Source organism: Limulus polyphemus, unplaced genomic scaffold, assembly GCF_000517525.1.
Source record: "Limulus polyphemus unplaced genomic scaffold, Limulus_polyphemus-2.1.2 Scaffold2904, whole genome shotgun sequence".
NCBI classification, from domain to species: Eukaryota; Metazoa; Arthropoda; class Merostomata; order Xiphosura; family Limulidae; genus Limulus; species Limulus polyphemus.
In genome coordinates, this window is record NW_013668514.1 from 16,513 (window position 1) to 40,739 (window position 24,227).

Genomic DNA, 24,227 nt, shown 5'->3' on the forward strand with positions numbered 1-24,227 from the left:
TTATGTGGACCACTCCCCATACCTTTACTGCTTATTATCTTCACTAAATTGCCATTTCTTGTTTCGAGGGATTTTGTCTTCCTCCAGTCACCATTTTGCACTCCACTGTTTATCTGCGAGTGTTAAGTACTCCATTCTTTTTCTTTGCAGGGTTTCTTTCTGGCATATTTGGTTCCCACTCTGTGGCGAGTGGTGCCTGACCAGATATACTTAGTCTTAAGTCTGCACTGTATGACCTGTGCTCATATAACATATCTAATGATCTGTGGTGTTGAGGCTCTTTCTACTTCAGACATAATGTACAATTTCAGGTGCCACCAGGAGTTGATTGATTGACTATGTCGACATTATCTCTCTGATTTTCAAAATACAATGTCGTAACACAACCAGGTCATTTTCCGCTCACTGTGGAGATGGGGTGTTCAGCATGACTGCTAGTAGGTATACCTAGTGTTATTTTGCTTCATAAATAGGGATAGCTGTCCATCTCTGATTCCTGGCATTTCAGGTTCTTCCTACCGAAGACATGATGTACGATTCCAGGCACTGCCAGGTGATGGTTGATTGACCCTGTCAACATGATTCCTCTGGTTTTTGAAAATAGGGTATCTCGATCATCCATTGCACTGTCTCTAATGCTACAGTCCTCTGGATTCTCCAACATACTTTTTCCCTCCTTCTAGTGGAGTATGGGAGTTCTTGCTACTTACCAGTTCCTAGTCACTGGAGTGGTAGACAATGGAGACCTGTTTCCTATGTGTGCCCAATCCCACTCATTTGAGAGTAGGCTGGTGCTATTCTGCCAGTGTAGATGCCTTGACGCCCTTTCTACTGCAGACCTCATGTTCAATTCCAGATGCTGCCAGGTATTGGATGTAGCACTGTCATATATTGCAGTTTGCTCCTCTGACCGAGGCACTCTCCTTCCTACTGGATGCCAATTCCCAATGGATCTGGTGTTGGTTGGAGCCAGACCACCCATGTAAGTCTACATGTGTTTGGATGGTTATCCTCTTCCTACCACGGACTGGATGATAAATTCCCAATGCCCAATGATTATAAAATTGATGATGCTATTATTTGTGGCACATTTATTATTATATATTTATTTTAATATTAATGTTTGTTTAGATTAAGTTTATATTTAGAAATATGCATAGCTTATAGTGTTAAATATGTATTGCAAAACTCCCGCCTATCCTCTAAAGTTGAAGAAGATTCTAGAGTGTAAGAATCAACAATATACGTGTGTACGTAAATGATTGTGTTAGCATCAGTATTGTTACATAATCTACATTTTCGAGAAACTCTCCACACGGCTATAAATATAACCAATGCACAAAAAAAACAACAGTATCTATTATTGGGTTGCTGTAATTGTTGTGCTATAAACTTCGTAAGCTATAACTGTGATAAACACTTATTAATCTGGAACTTCAGATATATTGACCAGTAATGTTTATAAATTTCGAACATTACAAATCATTAAACTTCAGTGGATTCACGTCAGACATTAGTACTTTTACGAAAACATTACCTAACGTCATCGATGTAAACTCGGCCTGTAATCAGCACGTGATCATCGAGAACTACAGGGTTAGCTAGCTCCCTGTTAAGTTGATTATACCTACATCAACTCGAAATTAGGTCACTCATTTTGAACCCTCGATAATATATCAAAGAAATTCCAGACTAGATAGAAGACTTTATATTTCTTTTAAGTTTGTAAAACATGTGTGTATAAATCAATACTTGTGATAACCATTTGTAATAACTGTTATTGTAAATTGTATTTGTTTTTGTATTAAAACATCTGTATAAAATAAAGAAAATTTTATATATTAATCTTTTTGGCAAATATCATAAACTGGATATATATTGGAAAATATTTAACTAATAAATCTAAATTACAATTTAACTCAGTTTCAGACCATATGAAATTGTAATATGTAACATATTAGATAGCAGTTTCAGGGTAATGTCCATTTATATTGTACATGTTTAAGCTGTCTTTTCTTTACAGAGTCGCATATGAATCAAAACACTGATTTAATTATTTCCTTTCTTTCTTTTATTTTTTAGTGTTTTTTTTTATTGCTATCTCTAAAAGTTATAAAGTTTTAGATTATATTGTATTTGACTATCACTTTAGTAGAGGTTCTAAATATCTCTCTTTTGCTTTGTTATAAGCATGTTTTGTTTTCACATTTATTTTATACTTGGATAATTTTCTTCCACATACCAGCTCCCCAGTGGCTTGGTGGTATATCTGCAGACATATAATGCTAAAAAACAGGTTGTGATACTCATGGTGGGCATAGCTCAGATAGCCCATTTTGTAGCTTTGTGTTTAACTACAAACAAATCCACATATCATCATGATCACCCTTCAGTGGCTCAGTGATAAATCTGAAAGCTTTTAACACTAGAAATTGGGTTACAATACTCGAGGTGGGAACAGCATTGACTGCCCATTGTGTGGCTTTTTGCTTAACAACAAATAGATAATCAAGTGCCATATTTGAGTGGAAGATTGGGAATCAAACATGACTTTCCACTCTTATTTACCTTCAACCTTTCTCTTCATCTTCTCATAATTAGGTAAATGAAACTACTTCAGCTGTTTATTTAAAGAGTTAGCAATTGATACTTTTTCCATTGTTGAAGGAGGATGTAACTTTTTTGTTTAGTTTGAAACTAATGATTTGTTAAAATATTGAAATGAAATCATATGTGTTGTTTATATACACACACACACACACGTAAGTCTTCCTTTTAAAAGAACTAAGTATGATTTTTCATTTATAAGATTTTGCTTTTGTATGTTACACTGTATAGCAATTTAACACATTTATTTATCTATAAGCAGGATAATAGTTTTTCCAAGGATAGATTGTATTTATCAAAGTGCTTGCACCAAACATATAAATTCAAAGTGAATGTTTCAAATTCCATAAATTTAAATAAATTGTACTTTTATTGCAAAATTACTGCAAATTGTGGAGAATATAATGATATGATAGGAAACTAGAAGTTACTCAAATTTACAATAACATGTACTTTTAGAAGATTAGTTTGAAACTTTCTTATTTAGTGGGCTTGTAATATCATTGGTACATTTGCAAATTATGAGGTGTAGGGTAACAGTAAATTGAATTATTAACAAGGTACTTATGTGCAAGTTATTTTGTAAAATTGTGTTTTGTTTTTTATTTTCAAATTTTATATGTTGAAGCTATTTTCAAATCTTCTGTTTTACAGGCTACATTTGACCCTGAAATTTTCTTCAATATCATACTTCCACCAATAATTTTTAATGCTGGATACAGCTTAAAACGGGTAAGAATTTACATATATATATATATATATATCGAAGTTGTGAACTTATTGTCATAACGGATAATGTCTGTGGTAATAGCACCCAAATACGTTGCAATATCCCATCTATCAGACAAAATCCAAATGCCGATGTCAATATAATTAGCCATCATGGAAAAATCATAAATTAAATAAGGATACGGAGCTGAGTGCTTACACCCACAATGTCTCGGCTTCTACTGCCTTTCACTGTCTATACCCAGTTGTGGGAAGGCAGTTACCCTTAAATTTCTTAAAGTAAAATGAAGCCACCCTAATATTTCTACAAATAAAATTCCCAACCTCCACCCTTACAAAAGATATTAAATAGAACTATAAAAAGATCTAATTAAATTTAGGTTAAAATGGAATCATATACCTATACTCCCTTACGTAAAGGAAGAGAAATCTTGTATAGTAATTGATTTTAAACAAAGTTTATGATAATTTATATTTACCTTCCCTGGTCCATAAAAGTATTCAAGAAGTTATTGTTCCCATAAAATCATTTTAAATATGATAAACCTATAGGACCTCTTCTCTTTAACTATAAAACATTACTTGAAGAATTTAATCAAATAGAAGTTGACAACTTATCTTGTAACTGTAATAATAGTGTTGTCAAAGATAAAAAATTACAGTCAATATTAAAGAAAGGTACTAAATATAGAATTTTAAAACACACACAAAAATGTGAAATCTTAAAAGAAAAAACTTTATGATAATATTGTTAAAATAATTAAACAATCCCATTGTCTGCTAGGTTTCTTATTTGAATGGAAATTATTTTATTAGTTCCATAAAGAATCAATTAACTCTTTCAATCTTGGCTCAGTCCCTCGAACCAACCTCTTAACCATTTTGTGCTTGTTATAGTTTTCATGCTATAACTTTTAAATTAGTTGGTGAATATTAATAAAATTTTGCAGTTTATCAGTAAACATTACAATGCTTTCATATGCAAAAACTAATTTTTTATTAAGTGTTAAGGTTTGTAAAGCAATGTTTCTCTCATGCCTTTTTTCTTTTCACATCTTGCCAATCTAACATGTAAAGTAATTTTCATTTTAATGGTAATTGATATTTAATTCGTTATTGTTTTATAGTGCTCATTTAATTGCCTACTAACAATTAATGTAATAAATAGTTTGTGAGCTATTTGTTTTTATATATTCTTAGCCCCTTTGTTTCCTTTTCTGAAATCAAAACTAGTAAATCTTTTTTCTTTTGCATATGTGATGTGTATTTAATGTAAAAATGAATTATTTACGATTTTCATTATCAAAACCCTCTATTTAAATGGAAAGTTGGCACTTGATCCTCACTTCCCACTTTTTCTCTGCTTTCAGCCTTTCCCTTCATGTTCTTATTTCTTATCTCAATTTCAGTTCATTATTCCTGGTTTCAATAATAAGAAATTTGTCACTAGATCATTTTAACATATGCCCAATGAATGTCATTTACCTCTTGGCAATAGTTTGAAACCAAGTCAACCATTTTTATAACCTGTTTATCATCAGTTATTAGATTTTTTGAAATATATATCTCTTGAATATGTTAGATTAACATACATGTTAGTTTCTGATATTTAAGGTAAAAGTGATTTTGATCTTGTTAATGTTTCATTAAACAATCACAGTTTTCTTAATATGAGAAAAACATCTGTTTATTGTTTAGGACATTTTACAGAAACTTAGCCTGTAAAACGATCATAGAATGTGTACCAAACTATCATTATTCAACTTGTATGAATGTATTTTTCCTTTCATACTCAGCGTCACTTCTTCAGAAATTTGGGAGCCATTATGACATATGCATTTATTGGAACAACCATTTCTTGTTTTGTTGTAGGGTATGTATCAGTTTTAAATTATTTTTGCTCTGATCTGTAATAGGCTTCTTACTTGTCTCACTGGTAGAAAATGGAAAATGTACCATATTTTTAATTTGTAATATAGGCTTCTCCTGGGTTTCTACCACCTTAGCTAGTAGATACATCTTTCAAAATTTCGATGTATTTCAGGTTTTGTTCTTAAAATAGAACATCAGTAAAGGAAACTAAGTTTGCCATCTTGATTTTTCACGAGACTGGGCAAATTGTGAAGGAAGTCATAGTTGTTAGTTCTCTGTGAGGAGAGATCACTATAGCATGAAAAATGCTAAAGATAAAAACAGTGATCTGCTCTGATAGCAAATCACGTGATAGCCCAAGGGTGTGACCTTGTTTACTTGAGAGTGACCCTCAGTTATGTGGATAGCGGTGCAACTGGAGAGAGAACCTTATATATTTTCCAAAACAATATACTTACCTCTTCACACAGTAGCTATTCCTCACACATCTGCCTTTCAGATTTTTAGCATGCCACTAACCTCGAACTATTTCCTACTTAAGATACCTGTTATAATGTGAACTGCACTACTGCATGATGTAGTCATCATGTCACAATAGCCCTCCACCAATAGGAGGACAACACATCCTGCATGTGCAGTAGATTCCCATAAGCATTTGCACTCAAAAATAACTTCATTCTTATCTTTGGCACTATTTGTAATAGATGTGTTTCTTTGAGTTTAAAATTAATACATTTTTTGAGATTTGTGCTGCTTTTTCATAGTTAACTTTCTTTGGTTTCCTTTCATTTTGTTTTAACTTTGATTTAAAGTTACATTGCCATTGAATAACTAAAAAAAATACTTGATTTGGAGAATTTCTACAAACACCATGAATTCAAAGTGACATTGACTACTACCTCCTCCATGGTTCTGGTGATGTTGCTAACACTGCACCTACTTTGTTTGTGACCACTGGTGGCTTGGTGACTGTGAAAGATGTTACCACCATAGTTCACTGTGTAATGGGTTCTTTGATACTTTCCTTGCCTCATCTTCCTGTTCCTATGTTTAAAGTACCTTCTCCTCTTCTAAACATGACCATGAGGATGATGACACTGAATGGCTCTTTCCACCTCCTGGGTTTACACTAAGCTCTTCTTTTCCTGTTGAGGACAATGTTCCTCCTCCAAAATTTCTTTGTAGATTTGATTATTCAGGTTTGGTTTTTATTTTTTCTTTCTATTATGTATTTTGATTCTTCCTGTTCATTACTACATGACTCATGTTGATGCATTCCTGAATTAGTTTCATTCTCATTCTCAAATGCTTCATCTTTCTTGAATCCAGGATTCCTTTACCATGGTTTTAGGCTGTTCCCCTTTTTCATTCTTGGAGTCCCTTCTAACAGTTTGAAGGGCTGACTCCATGTCTCCAGGAGTATTCTTTAGTGCTTAATTTTCCTGTCTTTGCCTTTAATTACTCATCGCTTTCATTATCTATCGTCTTCCTCTTTTCATTTCCTATCTAATAATTTTTCTGGAGGTCTACAATTGGTCTTTTTCAGTATCTTGACCAATATTCCTCCTTGTCCCTGCTTACTTGGTTCGTTCTTCTATTTTTGAGGATCTGTCTTGGTGGCTGGATTGTGCCAATACTGTGGTCAGCATCCCAGTACCACCATCCCTATCAAGATTTCTTTCTCTTCACCAACATATCATATGGATTGGGGCACATCTCTGGATGATTCCATGGCCTATGGTGTTTGGTTTCTAGTGGAATGTACCTTCCATATCAATGTTCTGGAACCCTTTGGGTCTGTTCCTACATCTTACCTCATCTTGTGGATCCACTCCAATTAAATGGTCATTTCTCATATCAGTCTTTAGGGTGGGACTCACTCCAGAGACCTTTTCTTCCATCAGTTGGACTATCTGTTTTGGGCCCATTCACTTTAGGTTCATCTGTCTGTCATGTACTGGGGACTTTGAACTTGGTGGTGGATTGACTCTCTTGACCAGACAGGATACTTCCTACAGAATTTTCACTCCATCCTCAGGTATTTCATTGGATTTGTTTCCAGTTGGGTATGCCAATTATTGCCACTCTTCTCAATAACAAACTCTCTTTTTTATTGCTGATACCTCACCCAACAGCTCTAGCTGTTGATGCCTTCATTGTCTCTTTAATATATTTTTGCTCTCTTCTTCACATTCTCTCATGTGTCTGGCCATTGATTTGTGACACTCCTTCATAGGTCCTTTTGGTAGCACCTTTATTTTTTATTTTTTTTTTTGGCTGGCTCAGTCTGGCATCCAGGGCACATCTTGGTCACTATTACTCCAACCTTGTACATTTCACTCTCTCACCCAGGAGTGTCATTCTTGCTTGCTAGCCAGATTTTTCTGATAGCCATTCTTTTAGTCTCTTGTTGTCATTCTATTCTTTCTGTCTTTTAATCAATGTGGCATGTTTTTGTTGCTGGTACATCTGCCACTCTATCACAAAGCCATCCTACTGTTGCACTTTGTTTTACAGATCTTCCTTGATTTTATTCCCTGACCACTAATATCTTCTTAAGACTTGGGTGACTTGGGAGGGAGTTGTATCTTTCTTATTGTATCTCTTATATTAATCTTGACTCTCTATAATTGTATTGATCCCGTTTGCCTTTTGTGTATAGTTTGAGCAGTCATGTTACTGGGTGCACATGGCTCCATTTCATGGTTCCCACCATCATTTATTCTTTCCACAAGACCCCTTTTCTTCCAGGAGCCTCTCCTCCTCTGTGTTTAACAGATGGATTTGTCAACTCATCTAGATCATTTACTCTTCCCTGGATGGAGGTACTCACAGGCTGTTTCACATCTCATCACCTCAAATTTACCACTTGACTGACTCTCTGTCCTTGCAATTATGATGACCCTTGAATGAGATCCTCCAGGCTGGAATATGGACTTCTGCCAACATCTTTGTCTCCCTTAGGATATTGCTTCTCTCCAATCTATTCACCATCTTTAATGGATAGTGTTTTTTATTTCCTTGCATGTTTATACTGTACTCCCATTCAATTTTCAGAACCCACCCAGTGGCTAGTGATGCCTCACAGGGTATACTTACTTCCCTTCTCTAAATCTGCATTATGTCAGGAGTAAAGGAAAGTGTTAAACCCATCCACCTTGGCTCTTAAAGTGCCCGTGCCCACTGTTGAGATGGGGTTTTCCAGTTGCACTTTCTTTGGTAAAAAAACTTTTTATTGGTTATGTCTTCCCAGTGTGAAAACTATCCCCCTGATTTTCAAGTGGAGCACAGAAGACCCTTGCCACTCTTAGTTGCTAGCTACTGGGGGGTGGTCAACTTGGAGAGTCCCTCACTATTTGTGTTATCCTTCTGGAAAGAGTCTGAGTAGTCACACAGAACAGTGGGAAGTAGGGCAAAGGTAACCATGTCAGTGTTGTGCAGATCACCCCTTATTGCATAATATGTCAATTTCTTAGTGGTTAGGCAAACTAGATTTGGCAAAGTGTTCTCCTTACGCAACAGGAAGGGTACTCATTCCTGTATGTAAGGTGAATAAATTGTACAACAGAACACATACTGAACCATACGGTCTGATTCTTCCTCTGGCCACAACACTACACCTCATGTCCAACTGACCTGTTGTGTGCATGTCTTTTTCCATCCATCCCTGCAACACATTGGCTCATTTTGCTTTCCTCCTTTCACGCTTCTGTTTGGGTTAAGAGTGTACCCTGCATGAGATGGATGTGGCCTCAAATGAGTGTTACCCCTCTATTATGCCCCTTCTGAAGGGTTTTCTCTCCCTGGACTTTCCCCTTCAGTCACCTTCTCTGAAAAGAACTCCCCTTCATTTTCACAATTGCAGACCCCTCCACCACATCAATGTGGGATTCTAGCTACTTTATGTAGAAAAGTAAGTTTATAATTTCTGAAGTTAAAATTTTTCTTATCTCTTTGCAAATCTTCCCACTACTTGTGCACATGAAAGATGTATTACTCTCCTATTGGTAGAAGGCTATTGTTACATGATAATTACATCATAGACTAGTGCATTTCACCTTATAACATGTGCCTTAGATGGAAGATAGCTCAAGGCTAGTGGCATGTGCAAAATCCCAAAGGCAGTTGTGGAAGGAATAGTTACTGTGTGAAGAGAGGTAAATATTTATCACATATACATAAGGAAAATGTTAATATGTCTTCTTTGTATAAGATATAGATTGCAGTCTATGTGCTTACTGAAGTTATACTGTACTTTTTTGCTAGACTTCAAGTATACAGACTTTACTGTAGATTGCATTTTGAGACTGTATTGTGACAGATTGCCTTATCACAGGTTTTAGCCTTGGAAATTTTTCCATGCACTTTTGTGAGCTAGAATTACACTGGTGAAAGAACATGGATAGGTAAAGCTCTCTTTCTTTCTCTCCAATGAAACACACAAGTGTGATCCTTGACCTTGTTTTACTAAAGACAGTGATTATTTCAAAATTATAATTAAAAACTTTTTCAGTTGACAAGTTTAGATTTTAATGATTACAAAGTTTTGACCTATTGCATTGGGTTATCATCAGATAAAAAAGTTACTAAACTTTTGCCAAGTCATTCTTTTCTGTAAAAACTTAGTTAAAGGCAGAGAAAATATTGCATGGCTCAGTAAAATAGTATCCAACAAATATTCTTGTTTTTACAGTTCCTGCAGGCTACTCTGAGGGAATTTAAGGGAATCTGAGAATGTCACATACACATTTTTACATGATAAATTTCACGGGAATTTGATTGGTTAATTGGTAGATTTAATTGACTAAAATTATTATTTCTTGGTGCCTTCTTGAGGTAAGGTAAGAAATTAATTATTTTATTTGCTATGGTGTTTCAAACTGACATTTTTTTCATTAATTTCACTGTTATGAAATTTGGAAGCCTATGATGTTTAATACACACACAGAAGGAAAAAGCTATTGACAATTGATGTTGTCATGTTGGAAAAATCATTCTTAACAAATATTTTTTAGAAGAAGGGATACCAGTGTAAAGTATATTTATGTCACACCTTGAATTAATTTTACTGTTTGGTTCATGTGCTGATAAACGTAGAAAGTAATATTGACAAGTAACTAATATGTGTATGGCATGAACATGAGGCACAAGTATTCAAATTTCAAGGGAAAAAAACATTTACAAGTTGCTGATTATATTATAACTTGCAAAAGGCATGTTCTTATTTTGCATTATTACATCTGTGGAATATACTTATCAGTAAATTAAACAAAGAAAATGTTTCCTCATAAATTTATGCTATAGTTTTTGAGGTGAAGTTTAGTTTGTGAGGCATTTTTTGTTTCCAGTTTTTCAATTAGATATATATTTTCTTGTTAACAGAAAAAAAAAAAGTTTTCATTTTAAGCTATTTATTTGCATGTATTGTAGGAATGGTAATGGGGTATGGACTTTACAAAATATTTTTAATTCATTAAATCCCAAAGTTAATAGTAAATATGTATAAAGCACATTCCATATCATTTAATTATGGATCTTTGTCAATTAGAAAATAAAATAAGGGATTTTTAGTGGTTGGGTGATTCTTATGCTAGCCCATGTGAAATCTGGGACCAGTTAAACTTGAAAAACACTAAACAAGGCCCACAATTTTCCTCGTATCTTCATTATTTAAAGACTAGCTGTCATAATATGCAAATAATTAATTTTTTTCATTTAAAAAAAAACAAACAAATCAGTGATATAATTGCTACTATGTTATTTACTCTTGGAAATGGCATAAATACATAATTGCATGCAGCTTATTACATCAGCCTCATAGGCATTAAATCTTGGTTATGCACAAAGAGTACATTTAAGCATCAGTGAATTATCTAATATCTTTGTATGCTAATAAGATAAGACTATTTTATCATTATTTGAAAACAAACAAAAATATAGTTGGATGAACTATTTACTGAGCATGCCTGATTTCACATATTGGTAGGTTTGCCTTGTTCTCCTTGTTAACATGGACAATTAGTTCAGAAATGGAAAATTTAAATAGTGTAAGAGTGATTAATAAGTGCAGCCAGCTGAAAGATTATATATATATATGAATGGCCACAGTCTGGTGTACAGAAAGCATGATGAAGTGACCACAAACCCCTGAAGGATTTTGTTGAACATAATAGGGGAGGATCACTAAAATGCTTAAAATTATTTTTCAAATGATATGCAGTTATATTATTGTAAAATGTGATTGTTCTAATGTATTTATAGTGAATAGTTCTTTTCTATTATTATTTTGTACAATGTAAGGGGTATTAGTAGTATTTTTCTGATTCATTGGTTTTATGTATTCAAATGCCCACAAAGTTGTGTTGCACTGACAATGAAACATCCATTTTCTTGTTATTGATACATACTAAATCCTTTAGAGCTTAAGCTTTAATAAGACTTTCCTGGTTGATAAAAATCTAACTTCAAAAGTATTTTAGATAAATGGATTTATTTAAGCTTTGTGATAATTCTTTAATTTAGACTTTCAAATTTAAGAGCTTATATAACCTGATTATTAAATCTAGCTAATTTCTTGCTTTATATATAAGCAGAATCTACAGTTTTTGGCACGTGCACATTATTAAGACATGCTCCTGATTATGTGCCATATGGCAAGCTGAAAAACTAAGTGAACTGATCTGTCTATTTTTTTATTTTACTGCATAATAACTCATAACTTTAAGTTTTAAAACTTATTAGATTCAGTGCACACAGGTTCAGTGAACCTATTTTAAGATTTTTTTTTTGTATATATGTATGTATCTTCATTGTTGGCAATATAGTTTCTAAATGTTGTACAAGTTGGTTTATCTCTTTTAATGTGTGTGCTCATAGTAATATATATTCTCCTATCTGCTTTTTTTTTTTTTTTTTTTTTTTGTAAACAGTTTTTATTCTCTTCCAGAATTGTTATCTATGCTTTTATCCAACTTATGCCACACTTACAATTCAGCTTTACTGATTGTTTATATTTTGGTGCCATAATTTCAGCCACTGATCCAGGTTAGTACAACGATTTCTGTTTTTTTTACCTTTGCAGCAAGTTAAGTTTAAAAGTTTTAGGCCAGAAGTAAACACATTAACAGCTGAAATTCTTGCCATTATCTATGGCAGATAGTTTTTAGTGCAATATCATTGTGTTTTAAATTTAAACAATAGTAATGATAACAAATCTAAAACATGTAATCTTTATATTTTTGTACTTGTGACACACATGCGAATAAATGCTCACATGCATCCTTAACAGTAAATGTATTAACAGAATTATACATCTTTATGGAGCATATCACTCTTATTTTTTAAAAATTAAATAAGTTTATTGTTTGTTTTAGTAGACATTTAAAATTGGTGTTATTTTATGTAATTTTATATAAAAAAACATGGTGAAAGAGTTGGGGTTTCATATAGAAATTTAATATTACAATTAGTCTTAGGTAATATAATATTCAAAATAACCTATAATATAACATTAAAGTTGTGTATTAGTAAAAAAGAACTGTAAAACAAAAAGCACAGTAATCATGTAACTCGTAATTCAGGTTAACTGAATAAAATAATCATTAATTGTTAAATTGTGTTAAAATAATTAAATTTAGTAATATTGTAACACCCCCATTCATTCAATTTTAGTGTTTTTTAAACATATATATATTAATTTATTCAGTTATTTCAATATATTTTACTCACCTCTGAAAAATTAATTCATTGCTATTTTCTTTTTCGAAATTCACGAAATCTCTTTACAGCTCATAAGTTACATGACATTAGCTCAGCAATCTTTTTGTATTAAAATGTTAATAAAAATGAATTGTGTATTGTGATATATATCAATTCCTTTTAAATTAAACCAGTAAAGTTCTGATAACATTACAAATGCTAATTCTAATTCCATGTTGCATTGAAATTAGATCTCTTTCACACAGCTTCTGTGTGTGGAAGTTTTGTTTAAATATTTACTTATTAGATTTTGATTGGGTCAAAAAACAAGCTGCTATATACCATTTGCTTGTCAAAAAATAAAACCTGTGACTATGAGTTTTTTTTTCATGAACACTTGCATGGATTGATACATTTTTCTGGACCAGCAAAGTATGTAACACTTATTCTTGGAAAAAGTAGTTAGAAAATGATTTCACCTACCTAATTATTAACTTGAAATTTAGCATATTAACTGCATTCAACAAAATAAAATCATTCAGGAGCAAAACAGAAGTTGTTTATGAAACCTATAAAATAATTACATTATATTAAATGTATGTGTTGATATTGGTGTTTTGACAGTAACTGTGTTGGCTCTTCTGAGTGATCTCCATGTTGATGTAAATCTTTATGCTCTTGTGTTTGGTGAGAGCATACTGAATGATGCTGTTGCCATTGTGTTGTCAGGGTGAGTGGTAAACTTCTTTTAACAGTAAGAGAAACTTAATTCTATCAAAATACATTTCAAGTTCTGCTGCATAATATAAGTTAATCTATCTTTTTTTTTATTGTTAAGAAAGAATAATTCTTTTAATATTGATACATCTGTAAAATGTACTATTCATGTCACAGTATTTTCATAGAATACAACTCTTTTTCTTTACTTGAAATTTTATGTTTATTTCCCTACTACCAGGAACTTGTAATCATTACTGAATAATAAAATACTCTGTATGGTGCATGCAAATTTTTATGGCCCTGTTAAACATTCATTAGTATACACAAGTGTCATGTGTTAGAAGTATTTATTATACTTAAAACTTGCAGCTAAAGTATAATGAATTTTGAAAATATGATCAAATTGTTTGATGCCAACTCTCAGTAAGTTTTGAATCCGTGCATGTATGGTACATAAACAAACTTTGACCTTTCTTTCTGCTTATTTTAATATAACATTATTTTAAGTTTATCAGTTATTCTGAATATTTAAAGTTTGCACATAACATGTGGTCAAGAAAATCATTAAATTGATTGCGTTCTAGCTGCCTTTGTTCTTTTGCCATTATCTGGAGATAACACTTGTTCAGCTAATGGGAGGTACCATTGTAATGCTGCATGTTGTGTAAGAATGTAGACAGCAGTATACTTCAGTGGTAGGTCTGGTGATATCTCAAGGTTACAATCTTCTTTGTTCTTGAATGGAAATGACCAGTCATGTGAGTAATGCTAGTCACTGGATATATCTGATGTTACCTGTTAAGTAAGGAATGTTAGTTATAAAATCTTGTAGAAGTTTTCATTGAGTGCAGTTTGGAGAGAGAACAGTTCTGATCCAGTAAAAGCAACGGTCCATCATCTGAGCAAGTACACACTGTGTTTTTGTTTTCCATTGTAATAAAGATTCTGCTTTTGTCTTCTACATTGTGTTCACTCTTTTCATTTCATCCTAATGACCTGGGATGTTGAAAGAAATTCAGTATTACTATGTAAGAGATGTCTTGTGGAATCTGTTTGCTCTAGGAATGTATCAAGTATGATTTTATCTCTCACTCTGTTGCATTGGCATATTGTTTACTTGTGGACTTTTTAGTGTTTTTTTTAATTGGAATATACCTTTCTTCTTTTTTTTATTGTAATAAAACCTACCATTCTAAATCCTTCTTTGCAACAATAATTTTATATACTTATATGTACAGGAAAACAAGTAGTTCACTACAATGTAATAATTAAGTAATGAAACAAATGGTATAGTTTTTTTATGAATATTTTTATTATCTATATTCTTTTAATGGTTTTTTAGTTATTAGATTTGTTTAAATAGTAGGGTGAGAACTATGGAAATATAAATACTAAATTCCAGTAAAATAACTAAAACTATTTTCAATACACAATTCAAAATAATGTTTTCTTTAATGACCTAGTTTGTATATTTACTCACCCAATGTTTAGCATAATTGACTCTGAATCTGAAAAACCAAAAAGATTATTTCATGAAAATTAAATTATTAAATATTTTGGGACTTCTTGGAATGTAATATAGTAAGATAAAACTTTAACTAGTATGTAATTAGTTAATTTTAAGAGACATTATTTAGAATGACTTGCACTTTCTAACTAGTATTTGATTATAATTATTTGTATGAATCTTTAGTGTACAAGATTTAAAGTTTTTATTTTATCTGTTAAAGAGAGTAGTTCCAAATCTGTACAAATAATGATAGTAATAATAATAATACTGAAAGGAGGAGTGGTAAGATCAGTGACCAAAGGTCAGTATCAGAGTTAGTATTCAGTTAGCATCTCATTAAAATACATGTTAATGGGATTAACAAGAACAAAATGGTTGACATACTCATATCATGTAGAAAAAAAATAGTTAATGCATGTTAGACCATTAAAACTATAAGAGAATTTCATAAAGATTGACTCTCTTGGAGTATATTGATTTTTACAATATTATTTGTGACAAAAAAGGGGGGGGGATATATTGCTAAAACAAATAAAATCATGGTTTTCTCCTAATTTACCATGATACCAAATGTGCATATATACAATATATATTATTTGGCTTAGTGCTATATTGTCTCTGTAAAATGTATTTTTTCTTCTTGCTAATGAATCTAATTCATCTTCAAGACTTGTCTTTTTTAATGTGGCATTACTTTGATGTACTGGAACTTGCATCATACCAGTAAAAATGTTTTTCTTACACTTCAGTATTTTGAGTCTCTTTGGTACTACTCATGATGAGCAATAATTTTATTCTGATTTTTTGTTGAATTTACAAATTCTAAAATCTAGACAACTTTGGTATTTGTAATTAATACATCTGAAACATATGTTCAGATTTTTCTCTCATGCCTTGAAATTACTTAAATTTAGTTTTTAGTGAACCTTTTTGTTTTTTCCTTTCATTTGTTGATTATGATCAGGGAACAAAAACGGTGAAACAATGGCATTGACTGCCATTGTTAATTTTTGGATAATGTTTGTTTATTTGAAAAATGGTTATTATAATTGATTTACCCTTGTCCAATATTTTTTTTTTTTTAGTTCTTTGTGACAAACATTATTAATAATCACATTCATTATAAGAAATTAGTCATAATTCTTCTGTTATATACATATTTTCAGATCTAATTGTGTTTGTTTTATTGCTTGTCATTTAAGGCTCAATTATATTTTATTCTTGTTATATTTGTACAGGTAAAGATATGTATTTTGCAATCAGACTTGTGTAACTTTCTAATTATTGTTCAGGAACCATTGTCTTATCAAAGTTTTCACAATATTTTCCAAATTTTGGATTAATTCTTTATTTTCTTTAATCTTCTGCAAGTGTCATAATCAGTTTTATAACACTGATGTTTGTATTACTCACTTTTTGCCTAATTGCTTTGTAATAAATACTAATTAATCAAAATACAAATTAGTATTTTTTTAATGACTCTGGTTTACACATACCAAAGAAATATTTATTTGTACTTATAGATCAATTAACAGCTATGAAGAATTATATGGAACTCAGTCTGGAGGGTTTGAAGTTCAAGCTTGTTTCAAATCAGTGGGAAACTTTATTTACATCTTTATTTGTTCATTTTTGATTGGGTCGGTGACAGGCTGCTGTACAGCTTTGATATCCTTTTGGTGTTGTTAGCAAGAATGAAAACATGAAGTTTTATTTTTACATTAATTTCTTGTAATTATATTATACAGATATGTCCACACATAATCTTCATGTACATGTATTTAAATGTAGTGTATCATTATAATTAGAAATATATTTTTGTTATATAAGACATAATACATATACTTTTTCATATTAACGGGAAAAAGGTTAATATACTTGTTTTAAAAAAATTCATTTAATTCTTTGTCAGTATTTTAAGGAGTGAATTTTAATTGATAAAAAGCAAGCCTTTAAATGTTTAATAATTGTTTCTCAGAGGTGATCTTGTGGGAAGATACAGGCTTTTATACTTGATTTTAATTTGAGATAGAGACACATATTAGGATGTATATTTCTTCATAATAAAAATATTTGTCTATTTGTCATTTATTTATTACAAAGAAATAAGATAAGAAAACAAACTTCTATAAATTTTATTTCTAAAAGTATCTTTGTACCAGTTTCATTGTTTTAGAGCTACTCTTCAACTCTATTTAAAAGATAGATAAAAAATTATTATTACCTGTATGTAATTATTCCATATAAGAAAAAGTATAAAGCTGTGCAAGAGTGTGATCAGTAATTAACACTTGTTTTGTTTCTCTCAAGTGAAGTATCCTCCTAAATTGAGTTTTAAGTCCAAATACATGAACCCTGTATTGAAATAACACCATAAGTGATTATCAGTTTAGGGAGATTAAAGATTTAACCTTTTATGACATATCTTTATTTAATTTGTAATAATTGAAATTGAAGAGTAGTCTTACGATACTGGAAAAGCAGTTTTTTTAGTTCAGATATTAGTTCTCCAATCTTAAACTTTAGTTCACTTCAATTTAGAGAAAACAAACAGTTTCATATTTTGAAACTTCAAATATCAAAGTTTAATTAGTAAACATATGAATTTTATCGATGTTAAACTTAACACTGTATTTACCTTACAAAGTTTACCCGTCTGAATGATTTTCCATTATTGGAATCATCCCTCTTTCTACTGATGTCCTATAGTACATTCCTCATATCTGAAGCTGCTGATTTGTCTGGTTAGTTTCAATGATCTTTCAAGTCTGTATTTTATGTTTTTCAAACCTATACTGGATTTTTATAATGTGATTTTAATTTTATTTCATATGAATACATTTTAAAAACATTATATTAATTAAATTCGATGATGAGGAACCCACTTTGAAACTAATAATGCTTGGAGACGGCTTGAATTGGTAATGAAGAAAAACTTCAATATAAGGTTAACGTAACAGTGTCAGTGTAAACTGCTTGTACCTGATGATGACCAAACCTTGTTGAAAACATTGTACATTTGCTGTTATGTTACACTTATATTAAAGTTTTCCTTCATCACCCATTCAAGCCATTTCCAAGCATTATTATATTAATAAAATTTGATGATGAGGAACCCATTTTGAAACTAATAATGCTTGTAGATGGCTTGAACTGGTAATGAAGAAAAACTTCAATATAAGGTTAATATAACAGTGTCAGTGTAAACTACTTGTACCTGGTGATGACAAAACCTTGTCAAAAACGTTGTACATTTGCTGTTATGTTACACTTATATTAAAGTTTTTCTTCATTACCCATTCAAGCCATCTCCAAGCATTATCATATTAATTATATTTACTGTAATACATTAAATACTTTCATAGGATATTAATTATTTTTCCATTTCTTCCTATTAACTCTTAAGTTTATGGAAGTATAACCAAGAAGTATTAAATAATAAGTATTATTGGTTGAGAAATTGCAAAGCTATATGTAGAAAGTGGGCGTGGCATCTATCAAGAGTTAAGAAAAATATATTTCACTTATCTTTCAACGTGCCCTAAGAGTATGAAAGCAGAATGCTTAAACAGAGCAATTAACCTAGTTTCTCAATACATGGAAGGTTAGTGTACATAAAGAAGTTTCAAGCTACAAAAATACAAGTTTAAGGTTTTGTGAACTTGTATATCATGTGAGAATAAAACTGAACTTTATAAATTTTTCTTTGAGGTTTTTTTTGAAATAAAGAAATTAAAACTTAGATAATATAAAACTTTGAACTACAATGTAAATTGTAATGTCGATTTCATTGGCAAACATTGATCATAAAATAGCTTAATTCTATGTAAAATCTTGTGACATGCACAGAAAAGGGTGCCTGTAAGAAAGGATTTGAGAAGTTTCAATTTAGTACATAAATGCTTCTGTGAAATAACACAGTAAGCATATTACAGCTGTGCCTTAAAAGTTACATAACCATTGTGAATCTCAGAATACAAAGAAAAATGGAATGAACTGTTTTCATTAAATATATGCAAGTATAGTATTTACCATAAATTATTTGAGGAAAGCATAACTAAAACAGGTAAATTCCTAAGCTTCAGTCATTATGAACATGTGTTATTAGAAAAAATATCTAACTCAATGATATTTTTGTGACTGAAAAGACTGGTTAATGTAATTTTTAAAATATAAAAAAAAAAAAATATATGAAAACTCAAAGTTGATAAAAAATTAAAACTTTTCAGCTAAATTCCAGTAGTATTTCATGTTTTGCCTCATGGTATTTCAGATTTTATTACTTGCTGATTTGAGACATTTAAAGATTAATATGTTTTAGGGATTGTTGCTGTTTTGTTCTGTGGAATATGTCAAGCTCATTATACATACAATAACTTATCTGATGAATCCAGGATTAGAACAAAGCAGGTGAGATAAGAATCTTTGCACTTGATATTTTGCATGACCACAATACAGTATTCAAATAAACATGTATGTAGGTTTATTAATATTTATTTTATGTTGTAGTAAGCTTTGTATTCATAAGAGACATTTTGAACAATTTTTCGGGATTTAAAAGGTTTCATGGAACAATGGACTAGATTTTCATTAATTTTAAGTGTTTTTTGGAAAGTTTGGATTGTATCAACCAACAGTGGAACTTGTTTCATGCTTGATTTCAAAACAAATTCTTCAACCTGAACTACAAAATCAGTGACATTGTATCATCATGAATTCTCAAAACAGCATCTTGCAACAAACTTTTGGACATTGTCAATTATATTTTCCTAATCCAGAAAGAGTTAACTTGTATCTTACTTTATCACTGCATCCCTTTTCAATTTTTCTACATGCCATGAATGCAGAATTCATTGTTTTTTTCGACCAAGAATGCATATGCCTGCATCAGTGCAAACACATGTATATGATTAGTCACTTTAGTTTGCATGGAATGCTCTGACTTAAAAACTTTTGGGGAAATTTCAAAGTTTCGTAGAAAATGTACTAGATTGCCATTAATTTGAAGTCTTTAAACCACAAACTGTTTTTTTTTTTTAAAGAATTTTGCTTGTTTTGGAATGTTTGCTCAAAGCTACACCAAAGTTAACTGTGTACAGACATTCCTAATAATCGGCAGATAGACTAGAGGAGACAAAGCTAGTTAATAGCACCCACTGTCAACCCTTGTGCTACACTTGTCTGACTGAATAGTGGGATTTGACTTTCACTCTTATATTGCACTCAAATGCACTAACTATTAGGATATGCAAAGAAATGTCAGCTGAAAGAGATATTTTAAAATCTTGCAGCCCTATGGTTTTATAATTTTTTGAAAATTCTTTATGAAAGCTAATATTAGAGAAGTTAGATGTAGAAAAATTAACATGGCTATAAAATTATTTTTAATGCATAATTTTTGGGGCCTTTTACTAAGTGAGAATATCCACACATTCCACATTTCATTTTGTTGATACTACTGTCACCTGAGGGAAATGTAGTGAAATAAAATAAACACTGGTGAATTCAGACAAAGCATACCTATAGTAACTAATATATTATAATGTACATTTAGGAAGTATATTTAATCACAGTATTCTATACATATCAAAGTGGCTAATCATGTAGAAGTGGTTGATGCAAATATATGCATTCTGGGCATAAAAGAAAATTATCCCTGGAATATAACTTGTTCTGCATTCACAACATATACAAAAATTGAAAAGCTTTGCAATAAAAAAAGTAAAATGCATCTAACTCTTTCTGGACTGGGTGGATGTCATTAAAATGTCCAAAATTTTGCTATGAGACTGTTTTGAAAATTTAAGTTGGTACACTGTTACTTATTTTATAATTCAATTTCAAGAATTTTTTAATTCAATCATGAAACAAATTTTACAACTGATACAATCCAGACTTCACTGCTCAGTATTTATTTTTATTCAAATCCAAATTGAAATTAAAAAATTAAGTATTAAGAAATGAAAATTATTTTAGGAAACTAGTTCTACAACTTAAATGAATTACATTTAATGCAAGTTTATTTTAAGTTATTAACTAAAGTAATTTTTTTCAAAATTAGTTTAAAAACTGTCACCATAATTTTTATGAAAACAATAGTTCTGCAAGGCTCAAAGCAAACTTGATACAAGTCAATTTTGAATTTTCTTATGTCATATAAAGTTTTCTGGTGAGCTGCATAAATTATGGGATTTGAGTGAGATCTAGTCTGGATCTATATCTGTTTATAGCATTGATGAATATTCATGATTAACGAATGCATGCAAACAGCTCAAAATATGATGCTGGCATTCCTTAAAATCAGTGAAAACTATATTCCAAGATCTTTGGATAAAACTGGAAAGAAATGAGCAAAATTCACAAGTGCATATTGATTATTTATTGTCTAAAAGCTTGTACATAAATTAATTGACATAATTTGGTGTAGGTCACATTACACATTAGAAATCTTGACTGATATATGGTTCAGAGAGATCTCATTTTGACAGCTATCATGCTCAAATTATGTATAGTTATGTTTACTTGATAAAGTGTTTATCTCAGGAAAATAACAAGATTCCATTCATTTTGTGCAAACAAAGGGTAATTAAGTATTTGAAGATAACCACTGAAAAATGGGATGCAAATTTTGTGGCATGTGCATATTGGAATGCATGGACAAAAAGTTAACATGACCACTGATGTAATAAGTTTCATTTTTGTGGTCACCATTACAAAACATATTTCTCACATAGTTTTTATGTTTTAAGCCTACTCAATAGGTTTTGTAAATTGGCATTAGAATTAAGGTGGTGTTAGGGTTAGGCATCCTGACTTTATCCAATAGTAATTAAATATTGATTGTTTTCTATTCTTTCAGCTGTTTGAGCTCTTGAGCTTTGTGGCAGAAAGTTTCATTTTCACGTACATTGGTGTATCTATGTTTACCTTTACTAAACATCTGTGGGATGTTGGCTTTATTATTGTGGCTTTTGTATCCTTTGGTGATGTATTATTGATAAGAAATCAAAGTTCCTTACTGAGATCAAAGTTAAATTATAACCATTTATATATTCAAGGTTAGAATGTGGTCAACATTAGTCAATACCACCTAATGGACAATTATAACATTTGTATTAGAACCTACATGGATTTTTACATTGGTGTAATAACTTGTTTTCACTTTTTTATGTAATAGATTAGTAGAAGATTTTAGTTGTTAATTGACAATCAGTATTTACTAATTCTGAGATAGTACCCAAATTTTGGGAATACAATAAACCCAGTACCAGTTTTTTCTCTTATTACTAGGTTAAGGTATAAAGGGTTTACTTCCCAATCCTTAAATAATTTTACCAACTCTTGTAAACATCTAGCAGAAAAAGAATTAAAGAGAATTTTATTGTGAAAAAAATGCTGTTTAGTTGTGCTACTTGAGTAACAATAATTAGTTGGATCTTTGAGTTATATTGGGGAACAGGTTACAAAATTTAAGTCTGAATGGTGGTTTTGGAACTTGGTTATAGGGCAGTTATAGATCATATTGTGAATATATAAAACAAAGTTGTCTCATGGATAATTGGTGGCTGACTGTATATGTTGTTGTTTCAAAAACCCACTCTAAAATCACATTTCTTCAATGTAAAATCTATTTCAAGTGCTATTTCAGTGAAACAGATTTTACATCGAAGAAACATGGTTTAAGAGTGGCTTTGTTAAATGGCATGAGGTGAAATTTAAAAGCAGTTGATGTAAGTGTGTTCCATTGTAGTATGAGCATCAGGCAGCATTTTATGTGACAAAAGAAAAGATGTACATGTAAAATGCTTTTACTGATCATTATAAATAAATAAATATTCATAGCATTACAAAATTTGGGAGGAGAATTGAATAATATTGTGGTTTTAAAATTTGATTTTCTTTATCTATTTTGAGGATGAAGAATGGAATAGTTTTATCAGTAGTTTGCAACTGTACTATAAATGTTCATACTGTTTTTCCAATAGGAATAAAGACAGTTATATTTTAATAATGGTTAATTTATTTAACCTTATGGAAATATGTTATTTATAAATGGTTATTCACATTTTATTTTAACAAGTTGTGTATGCTAATGAAATGGCAAGTCATTGCAGGTACATGCTGTGGACACTGACAGGCTCTGAAATCACATAGTAACCTAATTTGGAGCAATTCCTTCAACAACAGAGTGAAGGTTGTTGTTACAGAGGAAAACCATCCATCCCAAAAAAATCATTGTAATGAAGCTAAGCATATATTTTGGGTACTATTCACAATATAGAAGAAAAGACTCCCAAGACTTAAGTTTATAAGTTTCCACACACTTCTCCAAATCAAAGGTTATTTTCTTGAAAAGAATAAAAAATCCAAAGAAGCTAAAACCAGAGCAATCCCATTCAACCACATATCTGTCCATTCATCCAATCTATTTCTGGTATAAATTTTTGACTTTGATCTGTTTAAGCATGGCCTTGGAAGAGGAGGTCATGCACAGTGTCGGATCTATGGAAAGGCTATCAAGATGTGTGGTCTGAGTTTGACCTTGCTATTCATTTTGAAAAATATATTGTTAGGCAATAGTGCATATTTATAGCATTTGATTGAGCCTGGTCAGTGATAGAGGAAGTATTAGCTCATCAAGAAATTAATGTTGTGTTTTGGAACACTTTCATTACCCAAAAAAAACCCAAAAAACTTGCATCACGTAAAATAGTTAAACGAACTACCTAAACGTCGTGTTAGTGTAGCCTATATAATGTGTAAAGTTCAGTATACTCTTATCCCATATAGTGATGCCACACAACCAGATACACAATCTACATGTAATGCTGTTTGAATACAAGAAGGGAAACAATGCCTGTGTAGCCACAAAGAATATCAACGAAGTTTATGGAAATGTTTTGAACATTCATACATGTCAACGATGGTTCACCAAATTTCATTCAGGTGACTTTAGCCTTGAAAACTGTGATGGCAGGGGTGGACATGTTGGAATTGATAGTGATGCTCTGAAGACTCTTGTTGAGTCTAACCCAAGGCATCATACTCGAGAAATGGCCCTGAAATTGCATGTCTCTCATGAAATAATATG

General features: G+C 31.2%; 1 protein-coding gene across 3 annotated transcripts in view; it reads left to right on the forward strand.

Annotated features, from left to right (window-relative positions):
• LOC106468181 (sodium/hydrogen exchanger 7-like) overlaps positions 1-24,227 on the forward strand; it is a 71,209-nt gene that overhangs the window by 15,928 nt on the left and 31,054 nt on the right. For all 3 annotated transcript variants that reach the window (XM_022396483.1, XM_022396484.1, XM_022396485.1), the window contains exons 3-10: positions 3,262-3,339; positions 5,133-5,209; positions 12,155-12,252; positions 13,531-13,636; positions 16,660-16,804; positions 17,775-17,880; positions 19,458-19,546; positions 21,996-22,109. In XM_022396483.1, the coding sequence (XP_022252191.1) occupies positions 3,262-3,339; positions 5,133-5,209; positions 12,155-12,252; positions 13,531-13,636; positions 16,660-16,804; positions 17,775-17,880; positions 19,458-19,546; positions 21,996-22,109 (813 nt within the window). The remainder of the gene's footprint in view (positions 1-3,261; positions 3,340-5,132; positions 5,210-12,154; positions 12,253-13,530; positions 13,637-16,659; positions 16,805-17,774; positions 17,881-19,457; positions 19,547-21,995; positions 22,110-24,227) is intronic.